A 25640-nucleotide genomic window follows, 5' to 3' on the forward strand; every position below is an offset into this window, starting at 1 on the left:
AATTCCATAGTTTTAATCAGGATAAATAAATATGCATTCATCTGTGTGTGTACATGTGTATGTCTAAATGTAAATATGTATACACACACTCTCTCTCTCCCCTTAGCTCTGTCCACATGCAAATACTAAACTAATGAAAGTAGTTACACTAGTAACTAAAAACTGAATCTTGAAGACATAAAGCATTATTATGACTAAAGAATGTCACTCACTACATTATGGGGGGAAAAGTTCAATTTACTAAGAATATGCAATTTTTTTTGGCCACGCTGAGTGGTAAGGAGAATCTTAGTTTCTTGACCAAGGATAGAACCCATGACCCATGCAGTGGAACCAGGAGCCTTAACCACTGAACCTCCAGGGAAGTCTTCGAATATGTAATAATTTAAAACTTGCATTTAATAATACTCCTCAAAAACTATTAAAAATGTATCACACTTACAATGATAGATTATCATAATAGAGAAAGCTAAATACACTTGGAGAATCAGTACAAAACAAACAGATAATTACAATGCTGGCAATGAAAACACATTATCTTAACAACATTTAAAGGAAACAAGTCTTACTTGCAATGACAAATAAAAGCCATCATCTGGTCCTGTCAGCTCAGCCCAAATCTTGGTAGCTTCCTCCCAGGACATTCCCCTCTCCACACTTATCTATAAAAAAAAAAATAGTAATGAAATTTAAATTAAACTCATTTCTTAGGATGTCTATCGGTAAAGCACACCATACTTGAATGTGCACATTTTACAGACTTACCGTGTATAATTCTACATGGCCAGATGTTGAATAGCCTGGAGTCAGAAACTTCTTAACATCACTTTTCCTCACTTTTTCATCTCCAGAACCAAGATCTTGAATAAGAAAAAGCAACATATAAGTATAAAAAAAAATTTCATCAGGAATACACATGACATTTAAAAAATTTCCCAACTTACCTAAGATTCCCATATCGTATCTTCCATTTTTTTTGGCATTTTGAACGACTGCAGTAAGCGTGTCCGCAAAATACTGAAATAATGCATTCTGTTGATGCACTTCCATGCCCAAAATTCTGTTTAAGAATTTTCCTATGTTGTTATAATCTAAAATGACAAAATTTTATGAAAGATTTAAGGCATTCAAATGGCAATTTAACAAGTTTATTCATCTCAGCCTAGTTCAAGTCTCACTTTCTTCTCCAAAGTCTTCCCTCACAATTCTTGTATTGTTTCCAGAACAGGCCTATACTTTGACCGCTTCCACCTCTAGCAATTAGTATAGCTATATTATGTGGTCAAAAGATGTTTGTCAAATTAGATTTTTGCATCTTCAACTTCACTTACTGAAATTATGAATACAATTTAGCACATAAGAATGCTTTCCAACATTAAGTCATAACTTGTAAAGTTATTAAGTGCCAGAAGTCAGTGAAGCTCAACTTTTGCTGCACAAGCAGAACGCCCTGGAGCTCTAGAAAATTACCACTGCCTGAGCTCCTGCCCTGGCTTAAGCTCAACAGTTGGTCATACCTGCAACCTAGTTTGAGAACTGCTGCTACAGAGACAGAAGAGAACAGAGGTTTACTTTTTTGAATAAACATAGTAGAAAAACCCACCAGGAATGTTTTGTGAACACCAAGTACTGAGAGACAGACCAACAGACTTGAAACTTCCCCTTCAAATTGACAAAAACAACAAAATGGGCTGCAATGATATAGCAACAGTTATGTACATATATGAAACTCATATTATTACCTTTATCTAGAGTAAGAATTCCCGAACGATCTTCTACATTTATTAGGCCAACTCCTATCAGTCCTTGTCGAACATCTAAAATAAAACAAATTTATAAAAAATGTTACAGCTCAAATGACTCAATGAGCTGTTACCTAATTAAAACAGATCAAGTTTTAGCATACGTATCTTCCATAATTCCTATTAGCTGAATTAAATGGAACACACAGACCCTAAAGATCTTTAGGCACTTCAAAATCCTATAGTACTCTAACTTCACATTATACATACTGTTTTCACTAAGATGTCTTATCCAACAACAATCTTTGGCAGTGGAGATTCTAGGCTACAAAGCTGCTCTGCTCACAGAATCAATTTTGAATTTTGAATACACAGCAGGATAGTGATTAAATAACTGTGTAAATAAGGAAATAATCATGTTTCCTTTCCAAACATTACCTATTAGTATTGACAAGGAGATGCAAAATATAAGCAACAAATATAACGGTCAACATGTTCTGAATTATGTTACTAAGAGGATGATTTATAAAACTTAAAAAAAAACAATACTGGTGTCCAGGTTCCAACCCAGACTTAATAAGGATTTAAGAAAGAGAAAAGGGTCAATAGGAAGCATAATTATATCCTATTTACATGTTTATTTAATTGGCTAGAATGCTACATGCTTAAAATGTTTAGATTATGCAAGTGACATGACAACTCTGTAGCCAAAGAGCTCCAATGCAAAAAGTCCTCATTTTAGGAACCCATTCTATGAGGAAATTACCTGAATAGAAGGATAGCTGTTATAATTCCAGCACTTTGTGATACAAAAAAAATGAAAACTACTTGAATATCAATAAAGGAATAACTGAAGAACTGTTACATAAGCTATATGGAGAATATTACACAACTGTTAAAAATGTGTTCATGCTATAGCTAATGACTTATAAGAGATGTCTGTGATATACTGAGAAAAGTACGTTGCAAGGAGTATGTTTTTAAAAAGCTCTGTGTTTAGACAAACATGGACAAGGGTTTATTAGGCTGCTCCTGTTCAAACTGTCAACATTTGTAAGCTTGCCAGATGAGAGTGGAAGGTGGCAGGTAGTTAAAGAGAGTATTGGCTCCACTTATTCACTTTTAGGTTAGTTTTCATTACTGACAGTGAATAAATAACATGTACTATTTAAGAACTAGAAATAAACTGGGAAGTCGTTTTGACAATCCCTCCAATAACCAGAAAAGAAAACAAGAAGGAAAGGGAGAGAGAGAAAAAGAACAGGGCTACGGTTTTATAGGTTTTTGTTTTGTTAAATGCCATCAATGATTATAAACAGCCCTGCCAGCTGTGTCAATATGGACTGTTACCAACAGTAAACACCAGTTCAACTGGAAAGGACTTCCTAATAAAAAACGCTAACTTAATAATGACAATGTTTCAAGTATCTTACATCTATTTATTCTCCAAAATACTTTCATAGTTTCCTGAACTACTAAAATCTCTCAGACTACTAATATTAATGGGGTAAAATCTATACATCTAAGAATTTCTATAGCACTATTTAGGACTTACTGTAAAAATTTCCAAATATACACAAATGTAAAAAGAGAATATTCTATGAACCCACATGTACCCATTATCCAGTTTTAACAACTGTTAATGTATGGCCAATTTTGTTTTATCAATATTTACACTCCCCACTAACCTTCACAGATTACCCAGATACTTTAAAATTAAATGCAAAAAGTTATTTGACCTAGTCATCTTCAATTAATCTAACAAAATCATTTTTCCTGTAGTAATCTAAAATTATAACAACATGCAATAAACTCAAGAGTAAAGTCACGTTACCTGAATGAAATTTAGTAAATCTACTGTTTATTATAAGAGGTCAATTTAGGTGTCTGATAACCATCAATTTCTAAATTTCACAGATTTTATGTCCAAAGAAAACTAAAAGCAACAGCACCTGTTAGAATGGGTTTTAGTACCTTCTAACAGGTGAGACTTGTCAGTACTCATTTTCCTTTTTTATGATTATTTTTAAAAGTTACCTTTAAAGAATTCTCCAGGATAGTCTGGAGGTGGTGATACCATAGGAGAATCTAGGTTTACGATGGATTTCATGACAATTTCTAAAGCATTTCTTCCATACTGCAACAAAAAAACAAAGACATTTAACCAGTTTCAGCATTTGCATACTCTTCAATTACAGGACCAAATGAATGCTATAAAAACTACTATTGTTCCAAACAGTAAAAAACAGCTGGACTCAATTACCTTCATGTAAACTTTACATGGCCTAGTGCCTCATTCACACCTTTGCACACTGCAGGCATTCAATAAATACACAACTTTCTTTACTGCTGGGAACTCCCACTTGATTCATCCACAAATATTTATTATAATCCTCTTTTCCCACAGGAAAAAGATCATTATACTTCACCTTTGATCGCTGAAGACCTAATTGCTTTCCATCTTACAGGAAGCCATGATTTTACAGCAAACTCATAAGAGGAGTAACCACTTGCCCTTTCTGTCCCTCACAGACACCATACACCGCCGCAGTTTCTCCCGGACACCGAAAGCTGACACACACCTTGTTGTCGAAGTTGAAGCGGCTCAGATCTCTCGATTCTGTCGCTCTTCTGTCTCCATGTGTAAGCGCACCCTATCCAAACACGAAATTTCCAGTCAAGGCAGAGAAGACAAGGAACATACACCATCTTTTACATACATCTATGTAACTACAAAACTTACCAAACTCTCAAGTCTTTTAGCAACAATAGATGCAAATCTTTGTTCTCCTGCCAATTCAGAAATCAGAAAGACATATTCAGGAGCGGTAACTTGATTTGATCTATGAGTTCGTCCTGTAACGACATTAAAAAAAAATAAATAAATCACTTGATTTTGTTTGCTGAGATCCATTCCTAGCACTTAATAGTAAGCTGGTATCCTGAAAAAGTAAAGAATGTAACAATCGCCCCAACTCCTCAAAAAGGACAAAATTGAAAACAATGACTTGAACAACATTTGTATTCAGAGTAACACTCCTCCTTGCAAGAGAACAAAACTCCAATGAAACTGTTAAGTGATAATCACATTATTAAGTGCTACCCCAGTTTGGCTGACCACAATGTTGCACAGCTGCTCTGGATTCTCCAAAAAAACATTTTTTTTCTTTTCTTTTTTTTTTAAATTGCCAGGTCATGGTACATGAAGATGGAAGGGGAAGGGAGGAGCACTGTGCCCTCAATCAAGCCACTGGGGGTTGAAAAGGACATCAAGTGTCAGCTGCTGACACAGGTAACATACATCCCCAGAGGTCTACAAGAAAGATATTCCTAAGGAGCCCCATTCTTGAATATAAAGCTAGAAAGCCCTACTACAGGTCTTTTACAGCTTTTAAAATGACTAAGAAATACATTCATGATGTACTCTATACTTTAAAGTGTTAGTCGCTCAATCATGTCTGATTCTTTGTGACCCCATGGACTGTAGCCCGCCAGGCTCCTCAGGCCATGGAATTCTCCAGGCAAGAACACTGGAGTGGGTTGCCATTTCCTCCTCCAACTAGGTACATGCAATACCCAAGTATCTCCAAAAACCAATACATGTGTCGATATGTCCAGTATTAAAGTATTTTCCCCAAAGAAGTGAAATTCAGTGCTGCTGCTAAGTCGCTTCAGTCGTGTCCGACTCTGTGAGACCCCATAGACGGCAGCCCACCAGGCTCTGCCGTCCTCGGGATTCTCCAGGCAAGAACACTGGAGTGGGTTGCCATTTCCCTCTCCAGTGCATGAAAGGGAAAAGTGAAAGTGAAATCGCTCAGTCGTGTCCGACTCTTAGCGACCCCATGGACTGTAGCCTACCAGGCTCCTCCATCCATGGGATTTTCAAGGCAAGAGTACTGGAGTGGGGTGCCATTGCCTTCTCCGAAATTCAGTGCAGAACTTACCAAATTGCTGAATTGCTCTATCAGCACTCCATGGTAACTCCAGAGTCATATGAACTCTCCGCCTTTGATTTTTAGCTCTTCTATCAGCTTGTAATGAAATACCCGAGCTGGCAGCTTCTGAGATGATAGCAATATTCTGTATCAAGTGGAAGGAGAAAAAATAAAAGATCACTTTTGCACAAAGACAAGCAGGAAACTGTCCATCACTATGTATTCTCCTTCAATTACAGAACCCTTCATTTTAGCTGTGCATGGTTACAAGAATACTCAAAATCAAGACTACACTTCCAGTCTCCCTTACAGCTAAGTGTGGGGACACTCCAGCCAGCAGGTCACATGGACAATATCCAGGAAATATCCCTAATTGAAGATATGTCTTTCCCTTTTTTCCTCTCTGCTGGCTGAAACAGAGGTGTAATGAGTGAATGTGAAATAGCTGTCATGGAATATGGAGGTTAACTTGGAAATGCAAGTCTGCATATTAAAGTACTGAGACAGATGCGACCCAGTCTTCAAGGGTCATGCCAGTACTGTTTTACCTAACAAAATTTCTACATGAGGAAAATGAACTTCCACTTTAAGTCACTGTGATAGTGGGTTTTCTGTCACTTAACAGCCAAATCTGATCCCAACTAATACATAATTCCTAATGGACATGGGCCTAAATTACTAGTGAAACGAATACATAAAATAATTGATAATACCTCTACCTACAATCTTTAAAATATGTAACAAGAGCTTTAAATACACTTAAAAGATAACTTTGATAATGGTAACAACTATCATCTGTTTTCCACTTGCAGAAGCAAAATAATTTTTTTAAATACAAAGCAAAATGCGGATAAAGATATAAGATTTTATTCTACCCCTTTCAGATTAAGGAATGAGGCCGATGTGTTACATCTACCTATTTTTTAGCAAACTCATCAGCAAACGCTTATAAGCAATTCCAACTAGATGAAGGAAGAACTGATCTGAGACTCTCACAATTAATGAAGTTTACTTAACAATAAGAGCATACAGAAAGGGCCTCTGAAGGCAACCACAACCTCTGCAGTCATTAAATATGCAAGTGTTCAAGCTGGTTTTAGAAAAGGCAGAGGAACCAGAGATCAAATTGCCAACTTCCACTGGATCATCGAAAAAGCAAGAGAGTTCCAGAAAAACACCTATTTCTGCTTTATTGACTATGCCAAAGCCTTTGACTGTGTGGATCACAATAAACTGTGGAAAATTCTGAAAGAGATGGGAATACCAGACCACCTGACCTGCCTCTTGAGAAACCTGTATGCAGGTCAGGAAGCAACAGTTAGAACTGGACATGGAACAACAGACTGGTTCCAAATAGGAAAAGGAGTACGTCAAGGCTGTATATTGTCACCCTGCTTATTTAACTTCTATGCAGAGTACATCATGAGAAACGCTGGGCTGGAAGAAACACAAGCTGCAATCAAGATTGCTGAGAGACACATCAATAACCTCAGATATGCAGATAACACCACCCTTATGGCAGAAAGTGAAGAACTAAAGAGCCTCTTGATGAAAGTGAAAGAGGAGAGTGAAAAAGTTGGCTTAAAGCTCAATGTTCAGAAAACTAAGATCATGGCATATGGTCCCATCACTTCATGGGAAATAGATGGGGAAACAGTGGAAACAGTGTCAGACTTTTTTGGGCTCCAAAATCACTGCTGATGGTGATTGCAGCCATGAAATTAAAAGACGCTTACTCCTTGGAAGGAAGGTTATGACCAACCTAGATAGCATATTTAAAAGCAGAGACATTACTTTGCCAACAAAGGTCCGTCTAGTCATGGCTATGGTTTTTCCAGTGGTCATGTATGGATGTGAGAGTTGGACGATGAAGAAAGCTGAGCACCGAAGAATTGATGCTTTTGAACTGTGGTGTTGGAGAAGACTCTTGAGAGTCCCTTGGACTGCAAGGAGATCCAATCACTCCATCCTAAAGGAGATCAGTCCTGGGTGTTCATTGGAAGGACTGATGTTGAAGCTGAAACTCCAATACTCTGGCCACCTGATGCAAAGAACCGACTCACTGGAAAAGACCCTAATGCTGGGAAGGATTGGGGGCAGGAGGAGAAGGGGACGACAGAGGATGAGATGGTTGGATGGCATCATCGACTCAATGGACGTGGGTTTGGGTAAACCCCAGGAGTCGGTGATGGACAGGGAGGCCCGGCGTGCTGTTATTTATGGGGTCGCAGAGAGTCGGACACGACTGAGCGACTGAACTGAACTGAATCTACATTCATTCAGAGCAAATCATCCTAATAGAACATAGCAGAGCAAGATAAGAAACAGCAAAACTAAAGAATCCTAGTAATCTAGGCATGCTTAAATATATCTCTAGATTCAAAATGACACAGACACTCAAGTAAGCATTAGATGTATGGCCACTAATATGACGTGAAAGAACATGATATATTAATTTTCTGATTAAAGGCTTCAAAAGGCCCCAAAACTATCAAGAGCCGCATCTTATTCTGTGCACGACACTTACTGCATTCAACTTACAAGAAAATAATGAAAACATGTAAAATGTTCAGTAATTACTATTAGTTAAAAAAAAAAGTAAGAGCATTGAACATACACAATTTATATTACAAGAAAAAAACCTAAAGATTAACTGAAATGTATGGGCATAATTCTTTTCACCAAAACGCATCCCCAAAAAATATACCTTATCTCCATCCATAAATCTTTGTTTTTCTGTAATATTTAGTATTTCCACAGGAACATCGAGTTCAGATCTTGACTCATAAGATATGCTTCCATCATCATTGCTTACAACCCTCCCCTTGCGGCCAGTCATCTGCAAAGTCAAACAATGTCGCTTACAATTAAGGTATCTGACTGTGGTGCAGGAAGTTCAGGACTCCCACTAGAAAAACATGGTGGAGGTGAAAGGGACTAGGAAGCCAATGTGCACTGTGCACCCTCTCCCGCACCAGGTGCTGGGTGGGGGAGAGGAAACACTGCAACATAAAGCCTGGTTCTGAAAAGTTCAAATTCCAGTGGAGAAAACCGACATGTGGCAATGACAACAAAGGCTGTGTGACAGGGGCAATAACAGAGATCTGAGTCTTGAGGCAGATACTCAAGACACTAGGGGAAGGAACTCACTTGCTCTAGGATGACGACTAGAGTAGAACAAGGGTTCTCAGATCTCAGAGAGGATATTAGATAATTTTTTGAGGAAATAATATATCGCTCATTCTAAAGGGTTTGTAAGTGGCAAAAAAATTTACCTAGGACAGAATCAACTGTGCTCAAGTCATATTTACCTCAGCAACATTCTCAGGGCCACCAAGTTCATCAATAAGTTCATCCAGGGTATTAGGAGGGAGGTCTTCAGCTAATTTTTCTAGTTTATCAAGTAGGTCTTTCTTCATCTGTTGGGCCCTTTCCACGGCATCCTGACTTGTTATAAGGCTACTGTTGCTGTTGGTGTTACTGTTAGCTAGATAAAGTACATGTGTTAAAAATCAGCACACAGTTTAAATATTTGTTTTGTTTGAAAGTACATTTCACAGACAAAGCAAATGTCCACGTGGTTACCTGGTGCACTGTTAGGAGCAGGTGAAATAACTGGTGTAGAAGAAAAACTAGGTCGTTTTGATCCAAGACCTGATGCTAATAAGGCACTTTGAATAGAATCTGGATCTATACTTTTCCTTTTTTTTTTATCTTTGTTTTTCTTATGATCTTTTCTGATTAACCAGGGATCTGAAAGTTAAGGAAAGTCATAAGTCATCTGTTAACACAAGTACAGAATTTCCAAAGGAAACTACCATTGAGTTTTTTTTGTATTACTGACAACTTGTAAACCACCACCAACTATAGTAGTTCAGTACATCCATACACCATGAGGTAAACGCCATGGTTTGAGGTTAAATATAATTGAGCAAAATTGACATCATGACCTTATTTAAATGAGCTCAACTGCCAGAAGACAGACAAGCTTGGAGCTCCCACAAAGCAAAGATGAGAATCTGCCTGGTAATTTTTACAGGAAAAAAAAAGGTTTTAGTACAATAACCCATTTCAAATACACAGAAATAAGGACCCTTTAGTTTATATTTAAAATATTAAAGAACTTACCATCTTCATCATCCTCACTAGACTCATCTCTGAATGGGTTGAAATCATCATCATCTCCAGAACTCATGTTTTTAGAGCTCTCATAGTCACTTTCTTCATTATCAGAGGCATCAGATTCACTTTCACTATCATCAGAACTGCTACCAGTAAGGCCACCTATTTTTCGTGCTTTTTTGGCTTCTCGAGTTATTTCTTCACCTGCCCACAAAACCCAAACAAGAGAGTCAAAACACACTGTGGTAAAAGGAAATTTTATTTAGTTCATAAACTAATACAGTTAACTAATTCAAAGGAGAATTACAGAAAAAAAGTATCTGCATAAGTATACAAGAACAAGGAAGAGGGGAAGGCAACCCATTCTACTACTCTTGCCTAGAGAATCCCATGGACAGGAGTCTGGCAGGTTGCAGTCCATAGGGATGCCACAGAGTCAAACACAAATGAATCGACTAAGCAGCAGCAGCAGCATACAAGAACAATTAAAAATTCATGAACAATTATAGCCTTTTGGACTCCTATAAGAAATCAGGTTATATACAATTATTTTTAGGAGAAATTATGTACATAAGTATAAACTCAAGACAGCCTTCAAGTGCGCATTTTCAAAATTCAGGACAAAGATGAAACAGAATCTCTGGCATTGTCAGAATTTGTGTATCAGGTTGACAGACAAGGCCTAATAATAACAGGTTTTTAAACTACTTAAATACTTTATGGAATACTACCAAAAAAAAATCTACAAAACTGCATTTTTAAAAGTTAAACAAGGTGCTAATCTGATTTATCTTACTGGAAATTCATAGAAGATAACTAGAGTAAACTAATCAAAACTGAGAAGAACATTAAAAAGGTTCACATACTAATGAAATAGTAAGAAGATAATTCAGAAAAGGGAAACATGACCATCCATTGACCACTCTTAACAGGTCACTGGCTCTAGGCCACAGCATTACTTTTTGTGTCACCAAAATAAAAAATAATGCCAATTATAATAGCCAACCTGCTTTCAGGCATATTAAAAATATAAAGGAAAAAGCATTTCTTGCAACAGATGAAAATATAAGGTTAAAGTATCAGGCACTGTGTTTAGAACACACAGCATCATGTACGTTCTTATCAGCATTTTAGAGAGAGCCTGAGATATTAACTTCTAAAAGGCAAAGAGCTTAGTAAGCACCTAAACACAAATCCAACTTTGCAATTTTTATAAAATGTCTAACAAACATAAATGAGTGTATGTCTAACAAACATAAATGAGTGTATGCCTAATAATTAAGTAATAAACTAACAAAAGTCTCTTTAAAGACGACTATATAAACACACAGGCTTCCCAGGTGGCTCAGTGGGTAAAGAATCTGCCTGCAATGCAGGAGATACAGGTTTGATTCCTGGATCAGGAAGATGCCCTGGAGGAAGGCATGGCAACCAACTCCAGTATTCCTGCCTGGAGAATCCCCACGGACAGGAGAGCCTTGCAGGCTACAGTCCAAAGGGTCACAAAGAATCTGACATGACTGAAGGGACTGAACACGCATGCATGCACACACATACTCTCACACACCCACACACACAACATCAACAACAGAAAGGCCCAGATTTTGGTTCCCCATTTATCATCCAGTAGTTGTGTAAACTAACCTCTTTTTGTGCCTTAATTTCCTGTCTATAAAACTGAAAAAATAAAGTCTTTCCTATGGATCCCTTGCAGTTAAACAAGACCATGTGTGGGCGGTGCTCAACACAGTGCCTAGCAACAAACTGTTAAAGCCCCAGTTTAAAATGGGGATTACCTGTGCATTCAAAATGACATGGGCCATGGGAATTCCCTGGTGGTCCATTGGTTAGGACTTCATGCTTTTTCGCCCCAGATTCAATCCCTGCTCAGGGAACTCAGATCCCCCAAGCCACACAGTCAAATAAATAAAAGACACTAACTTTAAAAACAAACCAAACACTACACGATCCAATTTAAGGAAGGCAGCACATGCCCGAAATACAGCATGCATCAAAATGCTCAAGTTTATATTACTTCCAGCACCATTTAAAGGAAGGTACCCACCTTTCCGCTTCTTTGTTTTATTTTCCTTACAAGGACTATCTCTTGGCGAACTGCTGTTACTTGGAGCTGTCAAATCAATTCCCAGCAAACTATAAAGCTTTTTTCTGTCCGGAGCAGGGAAGTGTTTTTCAATGAGTGACTGTAACACTCCTCTGTTCGTAGAAGAGATAAAAAAGTGACAGTCAGTGGCTCAGTATGCAGAATTATTATACATAAAATATTACTGAAAGTATTTGCTTAAAATAAGTACACTTTATTAGCAGCATCTCCAAATTGGATACCACAAGTAGGTTAGCTCCATGTAATTATAAAGCCGGCTTAGGAACTCAGCACCAATGGTTTCTTTTTCAGAAATGCTGAAGCACAGGAGGACTCCATGTGGAAAAACTGAACATTAGGGACTCAGTCAAAAGGTGATTCAGAACAGTTGGATTCTGAATGTAAAGGACTTTAACAATCCTTTAACCAATTTATTTCACATGTATTTCCATTTTCATGTATGTGAAAGAGTTAAAAAGTTTATTCAATCTTACAAGATATTGATAATCCAGGTCAGAAGAATTTCAGTATTCTAGGCAAGACTATCCAACTGAAATACAATGCAAACCAAGCACAACTTTTACACTTTCTAGGAGCTGCATTAGGGCTTCCCTGATAGCTCAGTTGGTAAAAAATCCGCCTGCAATGCAGGAGACCCCAGTTCGATTACTGGGTCAGGAAGATCCGTTGGAGAAGGGATAGGCTATCCACTCCAGTATTCATGGGTTTCCCTCTTGGCTCAGCTGGCAAAGAATCTGCCTGCAATGCGGGAGACCTGGGTTCGATCCCTGGGTTGGGAAGATCCCCTAGAGAAGGGAAAGGCTACCCACACTTCAGTATTCTGGCCTCGAGAATTCCACGGACTGTACAGTCCATGGGGTCACAAAGAGTCGAACAGGACTGAGCGATTTTCATTTTCAGGAGCTACATTAAAAAGTTACAGAAAACAACTTGTCACTATAAAATGTTACAATGAAATGTTTTACGTTATACTTCCTTAAGTCTTTGAAACTTGGTGCTTATTTCATACTTGAAGGTCATCTCATACTGGAGTAGCCATTTCAACTGCTGCACTAGCCATGTAGTATCTATCATCTCAGAGGCAGTACTAGGCAAGATACAGATTAGCAGGTGCATGCTCTGCATTTAAAGGAGTTTTAAATTATATCTTCAAAGGAGCCACCTGAATGTATCCCTTAAGGCAACACATAACACGGTGGCAAAAGTTATTTTACTAGTTTTACTCCAAGAGTTGGAATTGTCTGGTTAGGGAAAGCAAAAAATAACATCTAAAGCTTTTTTAAAAATTCTTTTGACTTTTCAAGGATTATCTGAAATGTTTACACTAAAGCATAATAAACTGGGACAAACGAAACCATTATTATACCTCTGGATACTGGCAGTTTCAAATACACAAAGCCAAAACAAAACTGAAACTTAAATCAAGCTGTCAGAATTGCAAGATGTACAAAACAGAAATCAAGCCCTTCCAAATACTGGACATATAATGTTAAAATACTTAACATTTCAGTATTTCTATGTTACTGTTTTTCAATAGATATATTGCACAGGATTATGAAAACTCAAGATCAGAAAAACTTAAATTTAAAAGGCAAAAATTTTGCCTCCAGGAAATTCTAACATTTAAATTAATCTCAGTAAAGACTCAAAACCGTAAACATTACTTGGCAGTTGAAACAAAATCATTCAATTCTCCCCCGCCCTCTTCCAAGGCTTCTAATGTTCTAGCTTCTCCCGTAGACTGCAGACCAATTACAACACACTGGAGGAAAAAAAATAATGTTATTAATTATAAATAAAAATATGTATGTGGTTTATTACAACATATTTTACACATTTAGTTTTAAGAAAAGATTTCAAGGCTTTCCTGGTGGCTCAGTGGTAAAGAATCCACTTGCCAATGTAGCAGACATGGATTTGATCCCTGACCTGGGAGGATCCCACAAGTCACAAAGCAACTAAGCCCTTGTGCCACAACTACTGAAGCCCACATGCCCTAGAGTCCATGCTCCATAACAAGAGAAGCCATGGCAATGAGAAGCCCAAGCACTGCAACCAGAGAAAAGCCCATGGCAGCAACAAACACACAGCACAGTCAAAAATAAATAAATTAAAAAAGATTTCAAACAAGCAATTACCCATTTTGTACACGTGTCCCAATGTCTTTATTTTGCATATTTGAAATGCACTATATGTAAAACACTTAGCCAGATGACAGTATTACAGCAGTGAACACTACTGAAGCCCCTGCTCCAGTTTTTTGTGCTTTAAGTAGATATATATTCACCAAAAGGGAAAAACCTTTAAAGTATTACATATTCATGCTATCAGTGGATACATCTATGGATAGCCAAGTTATAGTGATGTTTATTTGTTTATACCTTTTTGAGCTATCCAAATTCTTTATAAATACATATTGCTTTTATTGTCGTAAATGTATTTTTTAAAGTCTCACTGTTAATACTCTTACAACTATTCTTTAGAAACAATGGCTTTTATAAACAGAAAACTTCAACACCCAAAAGACTAAAACACACAACCAAAGACGCATCTGTTAATGCATTCTCCAACTTACTTTTCCATTCTTGATTTCTTCTCGAGCTAGTTGCACAACCCTTTTAACTTTGGACGCTATGCACAAGTATTTGAAAAATCTCTGGTGAGCAGACCAGAACTGACCCCACATGGATTTCTTCATTCTCTGCTCAGCATCAATCAGATCTGCAGCTTGCTGAAACCGCTCTCGAGCAATGACCCACTGAAGGCACACAATCAACAGATATTTCAATCTTCAAGTGTGATTTACTTCAAAATGACTAATTCAATCAAAAGAATGTGTAAGACACCATTTAACATTAATTCAATGAAGCATTTTCAGTAACTTGGGAACCTCTAAACAAATGTTTTTTAAGACACTCACACAGAGCTCTCTCAAAATTCCTATTAACTAATACAGTAATTTTAGGAAACAGTTATGTTGATTTTTAAAGCTATGCATGCTATGCTATAAATGGTTATTTATTTTAAATTACTGTAACAGAGAAAACTGGGAAAATAAGGATCCAGTGATTTATCTGTTGTTTTACAGCAGAAATATACTGTGAGCTGATAGACATTACACTGGACAAAACTAACAAAAACATCATCGGGTACATTGAAAATAGTAGGAATTAAGAAAAAAAGGCTCACCAGTTTGACTGCTTTGTTATACATTTTAACATAGCTCTGAGAAAGAAGAACTTCCTCAATTTTGAAGGTCACTCCAGTAAAGCTCAGCTGTCGAGCAATGTACATTCCTCTAAGCTTCATATCCATAGCAACTATTTCCATGGCACCAACACCTCTGAATAAAATTAAAACACACAGTAACTATCATTAAATATAGTAGAGCTTTAACATACATGGAAGAGATTTTAGCAATAATACCTCTTTTAGATTGCTACTGAGAACAAATAATGTACACTGTAAATTGCATTACCTCCGTTCTACTGCCTGAATAAAGTCACTGAATTCTCTAAATGGAGTTCCCTCACCCCATATTCCGAGACGGTTCATATAGGCCATATTTCGTGGTTCAGAAGCACCTGAAAAAACCCCAAACAAAACATATTAGAGCTGAAAAAATAACATGTAAAAAGATATCTATATCTTTTAAATAAATACTCACCAGTGGCACTAGCATAGACAACTCTGGCTTTTGGCAATTTGTTCTGAAGTTCTAAAACTGCTAAGCCTGTCTTGGTTGGCTTTGAAGAACCAACAGGACATAAGTTTTTTGCCTTATGACATTCATCAAAAACTATCTATAAAGAATAAATTAAGGAACATGTCATTTTAGTACCAAGTGTCTCTAATCTCAGAAAGACTTAACTTTTACTTCCCTGAGGCCTGGGGAAACATGCAAGAGTCCTGAAGAGTAAAAAAAAAAAAACAGAAAAAAAAATTCTGGAGTGAAAATAAATTATGATTATCAGGGGGAGGGTAACAAGCCCCTGCACGTGAACTTTTTGTTTTTTTACTAACACCCACATATCTATCATCTGGTTTCGTCAAACCTTAACATTTTACCCTATCTGCTGCAGACTGTTTTCTTTTTTAAGGTTACAAATATAAATAAAGCCCTCTGTGTGATTCTCCTTGATTCCACCCCTGTGTTAGCCACAGAGGCATTCACTGAATTTAGCACTAATCTTAACCAGATATTTAACTCTTTCTCTAGATACAAAAAAGTTACTACTGTGGAAAATGAAGACTGCTTAAATCAAATAGGGGGTTGGTGAGGGCCTGTGGTTTTTCTTTTTGATTAACTGCTATTACACTACACTGTCCTTCAGGTGGCTGAAAGGAGTTTCATAACTTCTTCAGACATCACTAGGTGCCAAAGCGCTCACAGGACAACTTTGATGCTATATGAATTCTGCCATTCTGCTAGCACTGATACAGTTCTTGGGTCCACCACTCCATTAGAACCATTGGCTCCAATCATATTAATCTGTTACAAATCTTACAAAGCTGGGTGCTTCTGGGTATTTAGGTACACATTCTATTTTAAGGCTGCATATTCAGCATGTCCCATACCTATTAACATTTTCCTAAAGCAGGAACTTAAAACAGTGGCCTCATATATGACAGCTACAAAACAGAATCAACTATCTGACTCCCTCACAAGCTATTGAATCATTAAAGCTCACATTTCAGCACTCTTTCTATTTAACTTCAGAATTCCCATACATTACATTAACTTTCATGTCATTAAAAAATATAAAATTTGTTGCAAAGGATACCACTCCATCGAAGTCATCACCGCACCAATGTAGAAGTTGTTTTAACCTCGTTTTATATTTACCACCAGACTGACTTTCACCAATAAGGGAAGAATAGGTAGCAAAAATAACACCCTTCTTCACACTCCCATTATGTTTGGAAGAAATTTTTCCATATTTAAACTGAAAAAGAAAAGAGAACTTAATACACTTCTGTCTCTGAAATATTTATCCCACCCAAATTTATACAGCAGGGAAATGATGGTACCATGACGGGCTTTAGGAAAATCAAAGGACCTCTTAAGATCAAACACAAAATTTCTCACACACAAGTGCAGGCACACAAACATACACACGTGTGTGTGTGTGTGTGTGTATATAAAATTAATGTACAAGGATCCAGTTTTCAAAGTCTATCCTCAAAAAACATTACAAACCAAATTCTCCCCAAGAAAAAGGCACAATATTCACTATGCATTTACTATATGCAAAGCACTGTAATTAAGATCTGAGGGATATATAAGAATTATGATCAATAGTTACTGCAGCCCTCCTCAATTATACTGACTCAGAAATTAAAAATATTTCTAGATGCCCATTACACGTTTTAGTTTTGAACTGTTGGTAATCATCCAAGACACAATACTTTTTTACCTACCAACCCATTCAGTAATCCTTATCCCCAAAAAAGTCACTGATGGACAGAGCAACACTGAAGCAACTTAGGACTAGCCTGTACATTTACTCATTTAGGATTAGATGTACATTTACTGTCAAAGGCCTAGCAGAGAAGTGCTTGCAGGAACTAGGTTTGTCTAGTCTACCCCTCTGACTCCAGGAATTGGTGCCTAGTAGGAGGCCAATAAAAACTTGCTAAATGAACATTAAACTGTGCTTCTAGAAAATGAAACATATTTTCTTCCACATGACAGAAATGTTTTAACATGAACACAGGTACAGGTATACAAGACCACTGAATATACAAATATCTAAACCAGTCTCCAAACCACAATTCATGATGCAACGGACACACTACCTGTCCATACAGCTTTATTACACTGCACTATTATACTCATTGTATTAGTTTCATCCATAAATAGTAGTTTTATAAACAGAAACAATAAATGAAAAAAAAACCCTGAAGACTGAGAGAATAAACTCCATAAAAAGAGACAATGCCTAGCTGTGGTACACATACACAATGGAATATTACTCAGCCATTAAAAAGAATACATTCGAATCAGCTCTAATGAGGTGGATGAAACTGGAGCCTATTATACAGAGTGAAGTAAGCCAGAAAGAAAAACACCAATACAGTATACTAGCACATATATATGGTATTTAGTCAATTGGTAAAGATAACCCTGTATGCGAGACATCAAAAGAGACACAGATAAATAGAACAGTATTATAGACTCTATGGGAGAGGGCGAAGGCGGGATGATATGGGAGAATGGCATGGAAGCATGTAAATTATCATATGTGAAACGAATCACCAGTCCAGGTTCAATGCATGATACAGGGTGCTCCGGGCTGGTGCACCAGGATGGCCTGGAGGGATGGGATGGGGAGGGAGGTGGAAGCGGGGTTCTGCAGGGGGAAAACATGTACACCCATGGTGGATTCATGTCAATGTATCGCAAAACAATACAATATTGTAAAGTTAAAAAATAGAAAATAAACTAATTAAAAAAAAAAAAGAGAGACAATGCCTATTTTATTTGCCGCTACATAACCCTACCTGGCACATTATCTAAACCAAAAATCAACAATTGTGGCTAGCACTCACTATACTTTTTGTGAAATAACTCATTTAATCCTCTTAACAATCCTACGAAGTGGAAACTATCACTCTTGCCTCACAGATACTTACTGAATGACCAACTGAATAGAAGACTTTCATACCTTATTTAATGAATGGACCAAAATGTTTTTTGCTCCAATATCCCTCAAATCTCTTTCAGCATCATACTTTAAATCATTTGAAACACTAAACCTATAAAAAAGAAAGGGAAAAGAAAAATACACAAATTAAATGCAAATCCTATCATTCTAGCAGTATTCAGGAATAAATAAAATCAGGTCTTGACACTTTTAAAAAAATATACCTACTCATTAAGACCCATCCGCATAAGCTAGATCATTTGTAAGTGCAAGTTCCCACAGACAGTCTTAGCACTTACCACAAAGCCCTTTTTCTACTCAACAAATAATTTTCATAGATGATTCCTGCTATTGTCCTTCCTTTTCCTACACCAGCACCATCGCCTATTAAGAAGCCGGCACGATCTCCATTAGGTAGGAACGTTTCATGTTGCTGAAAAAGAAAATGCTGATAATTAATCTATTCCTTTAGATATTTTGGTGATCGGTTTCTCATATATTATTTTAGCAGTATATTAACATTGTCTATTTTTATACAAATGACATACAGTCAGCTTAGTATGGAAACTTTCTTTATATTTACTATACAGGAATACCTTGCTTCATTTTGCTGCATGCACTGTTAATTGCATGCAGGGGAAACAGCAATTTTTTTTTTTTTTTTACGAATTGATAGAAATGCTGTATCAAGCAATTTTATTGATGCCATTTTTCCAACAGCATTTGCTCACTTCATGTCTGTGTCACATTTTGGTAATTCTCGTAATACTTCAAACTTTTTTATTATTATTATGTTTGTTACTGTGATCTGTGATGAGTGATCTTTGATGTTACTATTTTAATTGTTTCAGGGTGCCACGAACTTTGCCCATAGTTAATAAACATTGTGTGTTCTGTGACTGCTTCACTCACTGACCATTTCCCCCATCTCTCTCCTTCTCCTTTGGCCTATTTCCTGAGACACAATAGTACTGAAATTAGACCAATTAATAACTCCACAATGGATTCTTAAAGCATTCAAGTGGAAGGAAGGGCTATCATGTCTCTCACTTTAAATCAACAGCTAGAAATGATTATTTTATTTTAAGGCCAGGCCGTAGGGCATGTGGAATCTTAGTTCTCTGACCAGAGATCGAACCCACAGCCTGTGTATTGGAAGTACAGAGGCTTAACCACTGGGCAGCCAGGGATCTTCCCTAGAAATGATTATAATGTAAGGAAGGCGTGTTGAAAGCCATGACAGGCTGAACACTAGGCCTCTTGCTCCAAACAGCCAAGTTGTGAAAAGAAAAAGGTCTTAAAAGAAACTAAAAGTGCTACTTCAGTGAACAAACAATAAGAAAGAAAACCAGCCTTATTACTGATATTAAACTTTTAGTGGTCAAGATAGAAGACCAAACCAGCCATAACATTCCCTTCAGCCAAAGCCTAATCCAGAGCAGGGCCTGGATTCTCTCTTTAATTCTATGAAGACAGACAGGTGAGAGCTGCAGAAGAAGCTAGTAGAGGCTGGATCATGAAGTTTAAGGAGTCTTCTCCATAACATAAGCACAAGGAGAAACAGCAAGTGCTCACGTAGAAGCTAAGCCAAGTTATCCAGAAGATCTAGCTAAATAAGATAATAAGGTAAAAGTGGCAATATTAAACAACAGATTTCCAATGTAGATGAAACAGCCTTCTATTGGAAGAAGATGCCATCTAGGGTATTCACAGCTTCAGAGGACAGGCTAACTTATAAGGGGCTAATGCAGCTGGTGACCTGAAGCTGAGGCCAATGCTCATTTCCCATTCCAAAAATCCTAGGGCCCTTAAGAATTATGCTCAATCTATGTTGCCTGTGGTCTACAAATGGAACAACAGAGCAGTACATCTGTTTACAACATGGTTTACTGAATATACGAAAGCCACTGTTGAGACCTACTGCTCAGAATAAAAGATTCCTTTCAAAGTAATACTGCTCACTGATGATGTACCCAAGAGCTCTGATGGAGACACACAATGATATCAATGTCACTTTCATGCCCACTTTATAACACAACAGCCATTCTATAGTCCATGAACCCAAGAGTAATTTCAACTTTCAAGCCTTACTCTTTAAGAAACACATTTTATAAGGCTGTAACTGCCAGAGATAGTGACTCTTCTAATGGATCTGGACAAAATCAATTGAAAACCTTCTGAAAAAGGAATCACCATTTTAGATGCCACTAAGAACATTCATGATTCATGGGAAGAGGTCAAACTATCAACATTAACAGGAGTTTGGAAGATGACTCCAACCCTCATGGATGACTTTGAGGAGTTCAAGACTTCAATGGAGAAAGTAGATTCTTGAGATGGAATCTACTCCTGATGAAAATGCTGTGAAGATTGTTGAAATGACAACAAAGGATTTAGACTATCACATAAACTTAGTTGATACAGCAGTGGCACAGTTTGAAGACTGACTCCAATTCTGAAAGAAGTTCCACTGTGGGTAACATGTCATCAAACAGCACTGCATGCTATAGAGAAATGATTAGTGAAAAGAGGGAATCAACGCAGCAGACCTCACTGCAGTCTCATTTTAAAAACCTGCCACAGCCACCCCAACCTTCAGCAGCCACCATTCTAATCAGTCAGCAGGCATTAACACCAACATCAAGACCTTCCACTAGGAAAAAGTTTACAATTTGCTGAAGGTCCAAGTGATGATTAGCATTTTTTAGCATTATTTCTAAAGTAAGGTATATACATTTTTGGGGGGACATAATGCTATTGCACACTTAACAGACATTATAGTGTAAACACTAAGTTTTACATGCACCAGGAGACAAAAAAGTTCATGCGACTCATTTTATACAATGTTTGCTGTACTGTGGTGGTCTGGAACCAAATCTGCCCTATCTTCGAGGTCTGACTTTGTTTCTTTTTCTTGCTATCCTCGCATGTAGCAGCTAACTAAAGCTAACAAACTGGTGAGCATTCTTCCATAATTTTTCAATGACTATACAAATACAAACGTTTTTATAACACATAAATATAGTGGATGGTTGCCTATTTATATTACAAAAATGGAGTATATCAGAAATCCTCTCAAGACAACTGGCATAGATAAAAGCTGGTACAACACCCATATGGTAATACCAAAGTTTATTCAATCACTCCCCAAGGGTGTGAGCTTTCAAATCTTTTCTAGCTTTCAGTCTCTGGCAGGGGGAAAGCTGCAACAAATAGCCTGATACATATGTTCTTATCTAATTGTTCTATGAAACAGACTCCCAGTAATGCAACTGTTAGGTCAAAGGATATAGGTATTTTTAATTTTAATACATGTTCCCAGTGAGTCTCAGAAAGGCTATGACAATTTATCATTTCCACTATAAATGCAGTCACTAAATCCATGCTATCCTTTTCATTTTCTAATACATAAAACTAAAAAAATCACATTCACAAGTTTTTCATTCAAGGAAAACTTAACTTTGAATTAAAACAAGTATATATTGTGAACTAAGATTAAAGATAAAAACTGTACATAGTTATAAAATATTATGACTTACCTGGGCTGCATAAGTAATTGCTTCAAGCTGTAATGCTGATAACCAGCCATTATCAATGGTTTCTTCAGAAATAGATGTCTTGTACCAAACATCAGGAGGAGTAACACTGGATAAAGAACTAGTCTCAACTACAGCATCTGGGTGACGTAGGCCAATTTTTACTAAACAAAAGTTTAAAAATACTTCATTTTAATTATTCTGAGTAATAACACTTCCACTCTTATCATAAAATATTATAGCATTTCTCCTCTGACAGAGAAATATAAGTAACTATATACCCTGGGATCCTATATAAAGTCACTGATTGATGTAAAGTACTGTTTAAATTTAACTAATGTGATCTACTTATCAACCACCTATGGTTTAAACTGAGACTTGTGGGGGTGGGAGGAGGCTCAACAGGGAGGGGATTCATATAGACTTATGGTGGATTCGGGCTTCCCTGGTAGCTCACATGATCTGCCTGCAATGCAGGAGACCTGGGTTCGATCCCTGGGTTGGGAAGATCCCCTGGAGGAGGGCATGGCAACCCACTCCAGTATTCTTGCCTGGAGAATCCCCACGGACAGAGGAGCCTGGCGGGCTACAGCCCATAGGGTCACAAAGAGTCAGACATGACTGAGTGATTAAGCATAGCATGGCTGATTCACGTTATATGGCAGAAACCAACACAACATTGTAAAGTAATTATCCTCCAGTTAAAACAATAGTAAAATAAATAAATTTATAAAAAGAGAGTTGCTGATTAAAAAGATCTAGAAAAATACCATCCCAATTCACACACCAGGTTCTCCAGTAGTAGGAGAGCACACTCCTAGATTAAGTTCATTTTAAATGATCTAGAAAGTATGGGACCTGGAATCCATCTACAGTTAGTAAACAGATTTTTAGTTTAAGTGGTCTTATTAGTGACTTTTTATAGAAACCCAGAGTATATGAGAAACAAATTCTAGCCATAGATTTTTCCCATCTTATTACCCTTAGAAAATGAAAACATGAAAAAATTTATATATAAACTAAAAATTACTAATTTTCAACTTAATATACTGGCCACGTTAAAAAAAAAACCAAAAACTGAATCATGGTCCTTATGGGGAAAGAGGAAGAAATGGTGTTAATTTAAACCACTGAATTCAAATAGCACATTTTATTTTAAGATTCCCATGCTTTTATAGCTTGTTTTAGATAAGCTGAATAAACTATAACGCTAAGATATATGCTTACATCTCCGTAATTTACTCTGATTTTATCATCACTGCTGATATGAGCAAAATTAACTTGAAAGGAAAAAGCTTTTTTACTCTTGGTTTTAAAAGACTTCATTCTAAAACAAAGTTCTAAATTTGTGCAGGAAAATTAAAACACAGTAGAATTTTCATGCAGATATTTTAAAACATATTATAGTTTAAAACATATTCATACACAACTCATACTTATCAAATCCTGAGGTACCCAACATGGACAGATCCTAATAGGTAACAATGTGTGGGGAAAAGTTTTTTAAGTTTAAAAGGAACCCAGAAGTTTTTCATTATTTTAACAAATCTCCAAGACATACATTTTATTGGCATATACTCTGCATAGGTTTCCGCATGACCCATTTCTTCTTCGTCCTCTTCTTCTGGTTCATCTTCCTCTTTCACAACGGGGACCTTCTGTAACACAGAGGGAGCAAAATCAATTAAGTCCACAGAATGGAGGCCCAACCAACACACAGAAATACTATTCTGCAGAAATACCCACTATGTTCATCTTGGAAACAGGACATGCCATTCTATAGTTCCTACTATAGACCTATAGGTCACAGGTCTATAGTATCCTATAGACCTATAGTATAGAGTATCCTATGACCTATCCTATGACCTATAGGTCATACTCTATGGCTTCCCTGCTTCTCCAATGATGAGCACAGACAATCTGTGATGTGATATCATCACAAACACACACATGGATCACCACAGGGCTCCACCACCTTCTCAAACCAGTTTCCCTTTCAATACTGCCCACCAGCCTCCCTGATGCCCAGAAGTCTCTCTAACCTCCAGTCCTCATTCTTCATTCCAAGAACAGAAAGAACAAGAGGTTTGGAGAAAAAAGGTAGATGAGTCCCAGGAGCACATTCTACAATCTCATGGGCAGGGACTCTCTTTAAGCCTCACTCCCACTCTCTTTTCAGTTCACCTCCATCTGTTTTCTTTCCCTTGGGTCCTAAAACCAAAACCCCAGAAAACTCTGTGGAGTTTAAATGTTCTTCTGAAACACAGAACTTACTTCAGACGTCTGTGTCTCCACAGACACAAAAACAATACTACATCATCTACTCTCCAAACACTGGCACATCTCAGAGTAAAATGAGGAGTTATTAGTAACTACACCAGGAGAACAGCAGACCAGGAGAAGCCCAGACAGTCCCAGGCAAAGTGAATGAATGGCCAGTATAGCCATGTTACCTTGTATTCCTCTAAAGAATCCTAAAGGGGTAGAGACAGGGAGATAGGAAGGGGATAGGAAGCCCTAAAAAAGCTTCTTTTCACTACCAGCAAACCATAAAGAGAAGCTCTTTACCAATGAGGGATTAATCAAAGAAGAATGTAGGGAGAAGCTGTGAGATCCAGTATACCAAGGAAAGAAGGAGAAGGACAAAGAGAAAACCCAGTTAGGACCTACAGGTAATGCCAAGGATAAGATGGTATTAAAAGGTAAGACCAGGTTTCTCTTCTGTTTCATTTTTATCTTACTTATTTTTACCTAATCTAGAGCAGAATATGATGACACACAGATACTCAATAAATATGGGAAGGAAAAGGGAGACGATAGATAAACATTCAGCCAACATCAACCCATGAAGTCCTTTAGAAAATAAAAAGTAAAAAAACTGAATATTCTCAGAAAGTATGCCAAAATGAAACCCAGTTTCAGAAATAAGAGACTAAATGGGGCTGGCCAAAGAAACAGACACAAACCCCAATTCTGCTGAATTTGCGTAGCCTTGGGCAAATCACTACATCCTCAGTCCTCCCCACCCCCTCTTTGCACCTCTTCTTCATTTATTAAACAGGAATATAAACTATGCTAAATAACCAGCCTCCCTTCTCCCTCTACCTTAAAAATTTTTTTTTTACCACAGATACAATTGGAGGATTAGATAGTCACAAAATTCAGGGACCAGACAAGTAATATTTTTAAGCCAGCTGGAAGGAAAGTGGCAACTAACACTAAGCTTAGGGTGAAGGAGAAGAATGAAGGGGGGGGAAACTGTAGCACATGGGGAACATGTGACTAACACACAAAGCAGATGCTCACTGCAACTCTAAGCATTTTTATGTGTTAGCGACATATTAAAGATTTTTCAAAATAATGTGGAGGCCAAACAAAACACATGTCAATTGGTTCTGGTCCACAGGCTACCAGTTTGCAATCTGTTAGATGTCACTTAACTACTAGGACAATACAGAACTTTTGACATGTTATGGGCAACATGGGCTGGACTAGAAACTTGAACACTAAAATCTTTAATAAAAATACATTCT

The 25640-nt window shown here is 37.3% G+C and overlaps 1 protein-coding gene across 19 annotated transcripts in view; it reads right to left on the bottom strand.

Moving 5' to 3' along the window:
• SBNO1 (strawberry notch homolog 1) overlaps positions 1 to 25640 on the bottom strand; it is a 65517-nt gene that overhangs the window by 12945 nt on the left and 26932 nt on the right. For 13 of the 19 annotated variants that reach the window (XR_014068559.1, XR_014068557.1, XR_014068561.1 and 10 more), the window contains 23 exons: positions 23669 to 23765; positions 22111 to 22271; positions 18871 to 19004; positions 18593 to 18683; positions 16709 to 16870; positions 15592 to 15727; positions 15403 to 15508; positions 15114 to 15267; positions 14500 to 14682; positions 13589 to 13686; positions 11865 to 12016; positions 9806 to 10003; positions 9263 to 9430; positions 8989 to 9164; positions 8385 to 8516; positions 5687 to 5822; positions 4486 to 4598; positions 4325 to 4396; positions 3780 to 3879; positions 1743 to 1817; positions 945 to 1091; positions 766 to 860; positions 570 to 662 (listed from right to left, as the gene is read on the bottom strand). Coding sequence is in view for 12 of the 19 variants with exons in the window: in XM_081540281.1 (XP_081396407.1) it covers positions 570 to 662; positions 766 to 860; positions 945 to 1091; positions 1743 to 1817; positions 3780 to 3879; positions 4325 to 4396; positions 4486 to 4598; positions 5687 to 5822; positions 8385 to 8516; positions 8989 to 9164; positions 9263 to 9430; positions 9806 to 10003; positions 11865 to 12016; positions 13589 to 13686; positions 14500 to 14682; positions 15114 to 15267; positions 15403 to 15508; positions 15592 to 15727; positions 16709 to 16870; positions 18593 to 18683; positions 18871 to 19004; positions 22111 to 22271; positions 23669 to 23765 (2979 nt within the window). In the remaining 7 variants the exon portion in view is untranslated. The remainder of the gene's footprint in view (positions 1 to 569; positions 663 to 765; positions 861 to 944; positions 1092 to 1742; positions 1818 to 3779; positions 3880 to 4324; positions 4397 to 4485; positions 4599 to 5686; positions 5823 to 8384; positions 8517 to 8988; positions 9165 to 9262; positions 9431 to 9805; positions 10004 to 11864; positions 12017 to 13588; positions 13687 to 14499; positions 14683 to 15113; positions 15268 to 15402; positions 15509 to 15591; positions 15728 to 16708; positions 16871 to 18592; positions 18684 to 18870; positions 19005 to 22110; positions 22272 to 23668; positions 23766 to 25640) is intronic. The other 6 variants (XR_014068562.1, XR_014068560.1, XM_081540279.1 and 3 more) reach the window with 1 other exon arrangement.

Source organism: Giraffa tippelskirchi, chromosome 11 (genome assembly GCF_054371585.1).
Source record: "Giraffa tippelskirchi isolate mGirTip1 chromosome 11, T2T-mGirTip1v1.2.pri, whole genome shotgun sequence".
NCBI lineage: Eukaryota > Metazoa > Chordata > Mammalia > Artiodactyla > Giraffidae > Giraffa > Giraffa tippelskirchi.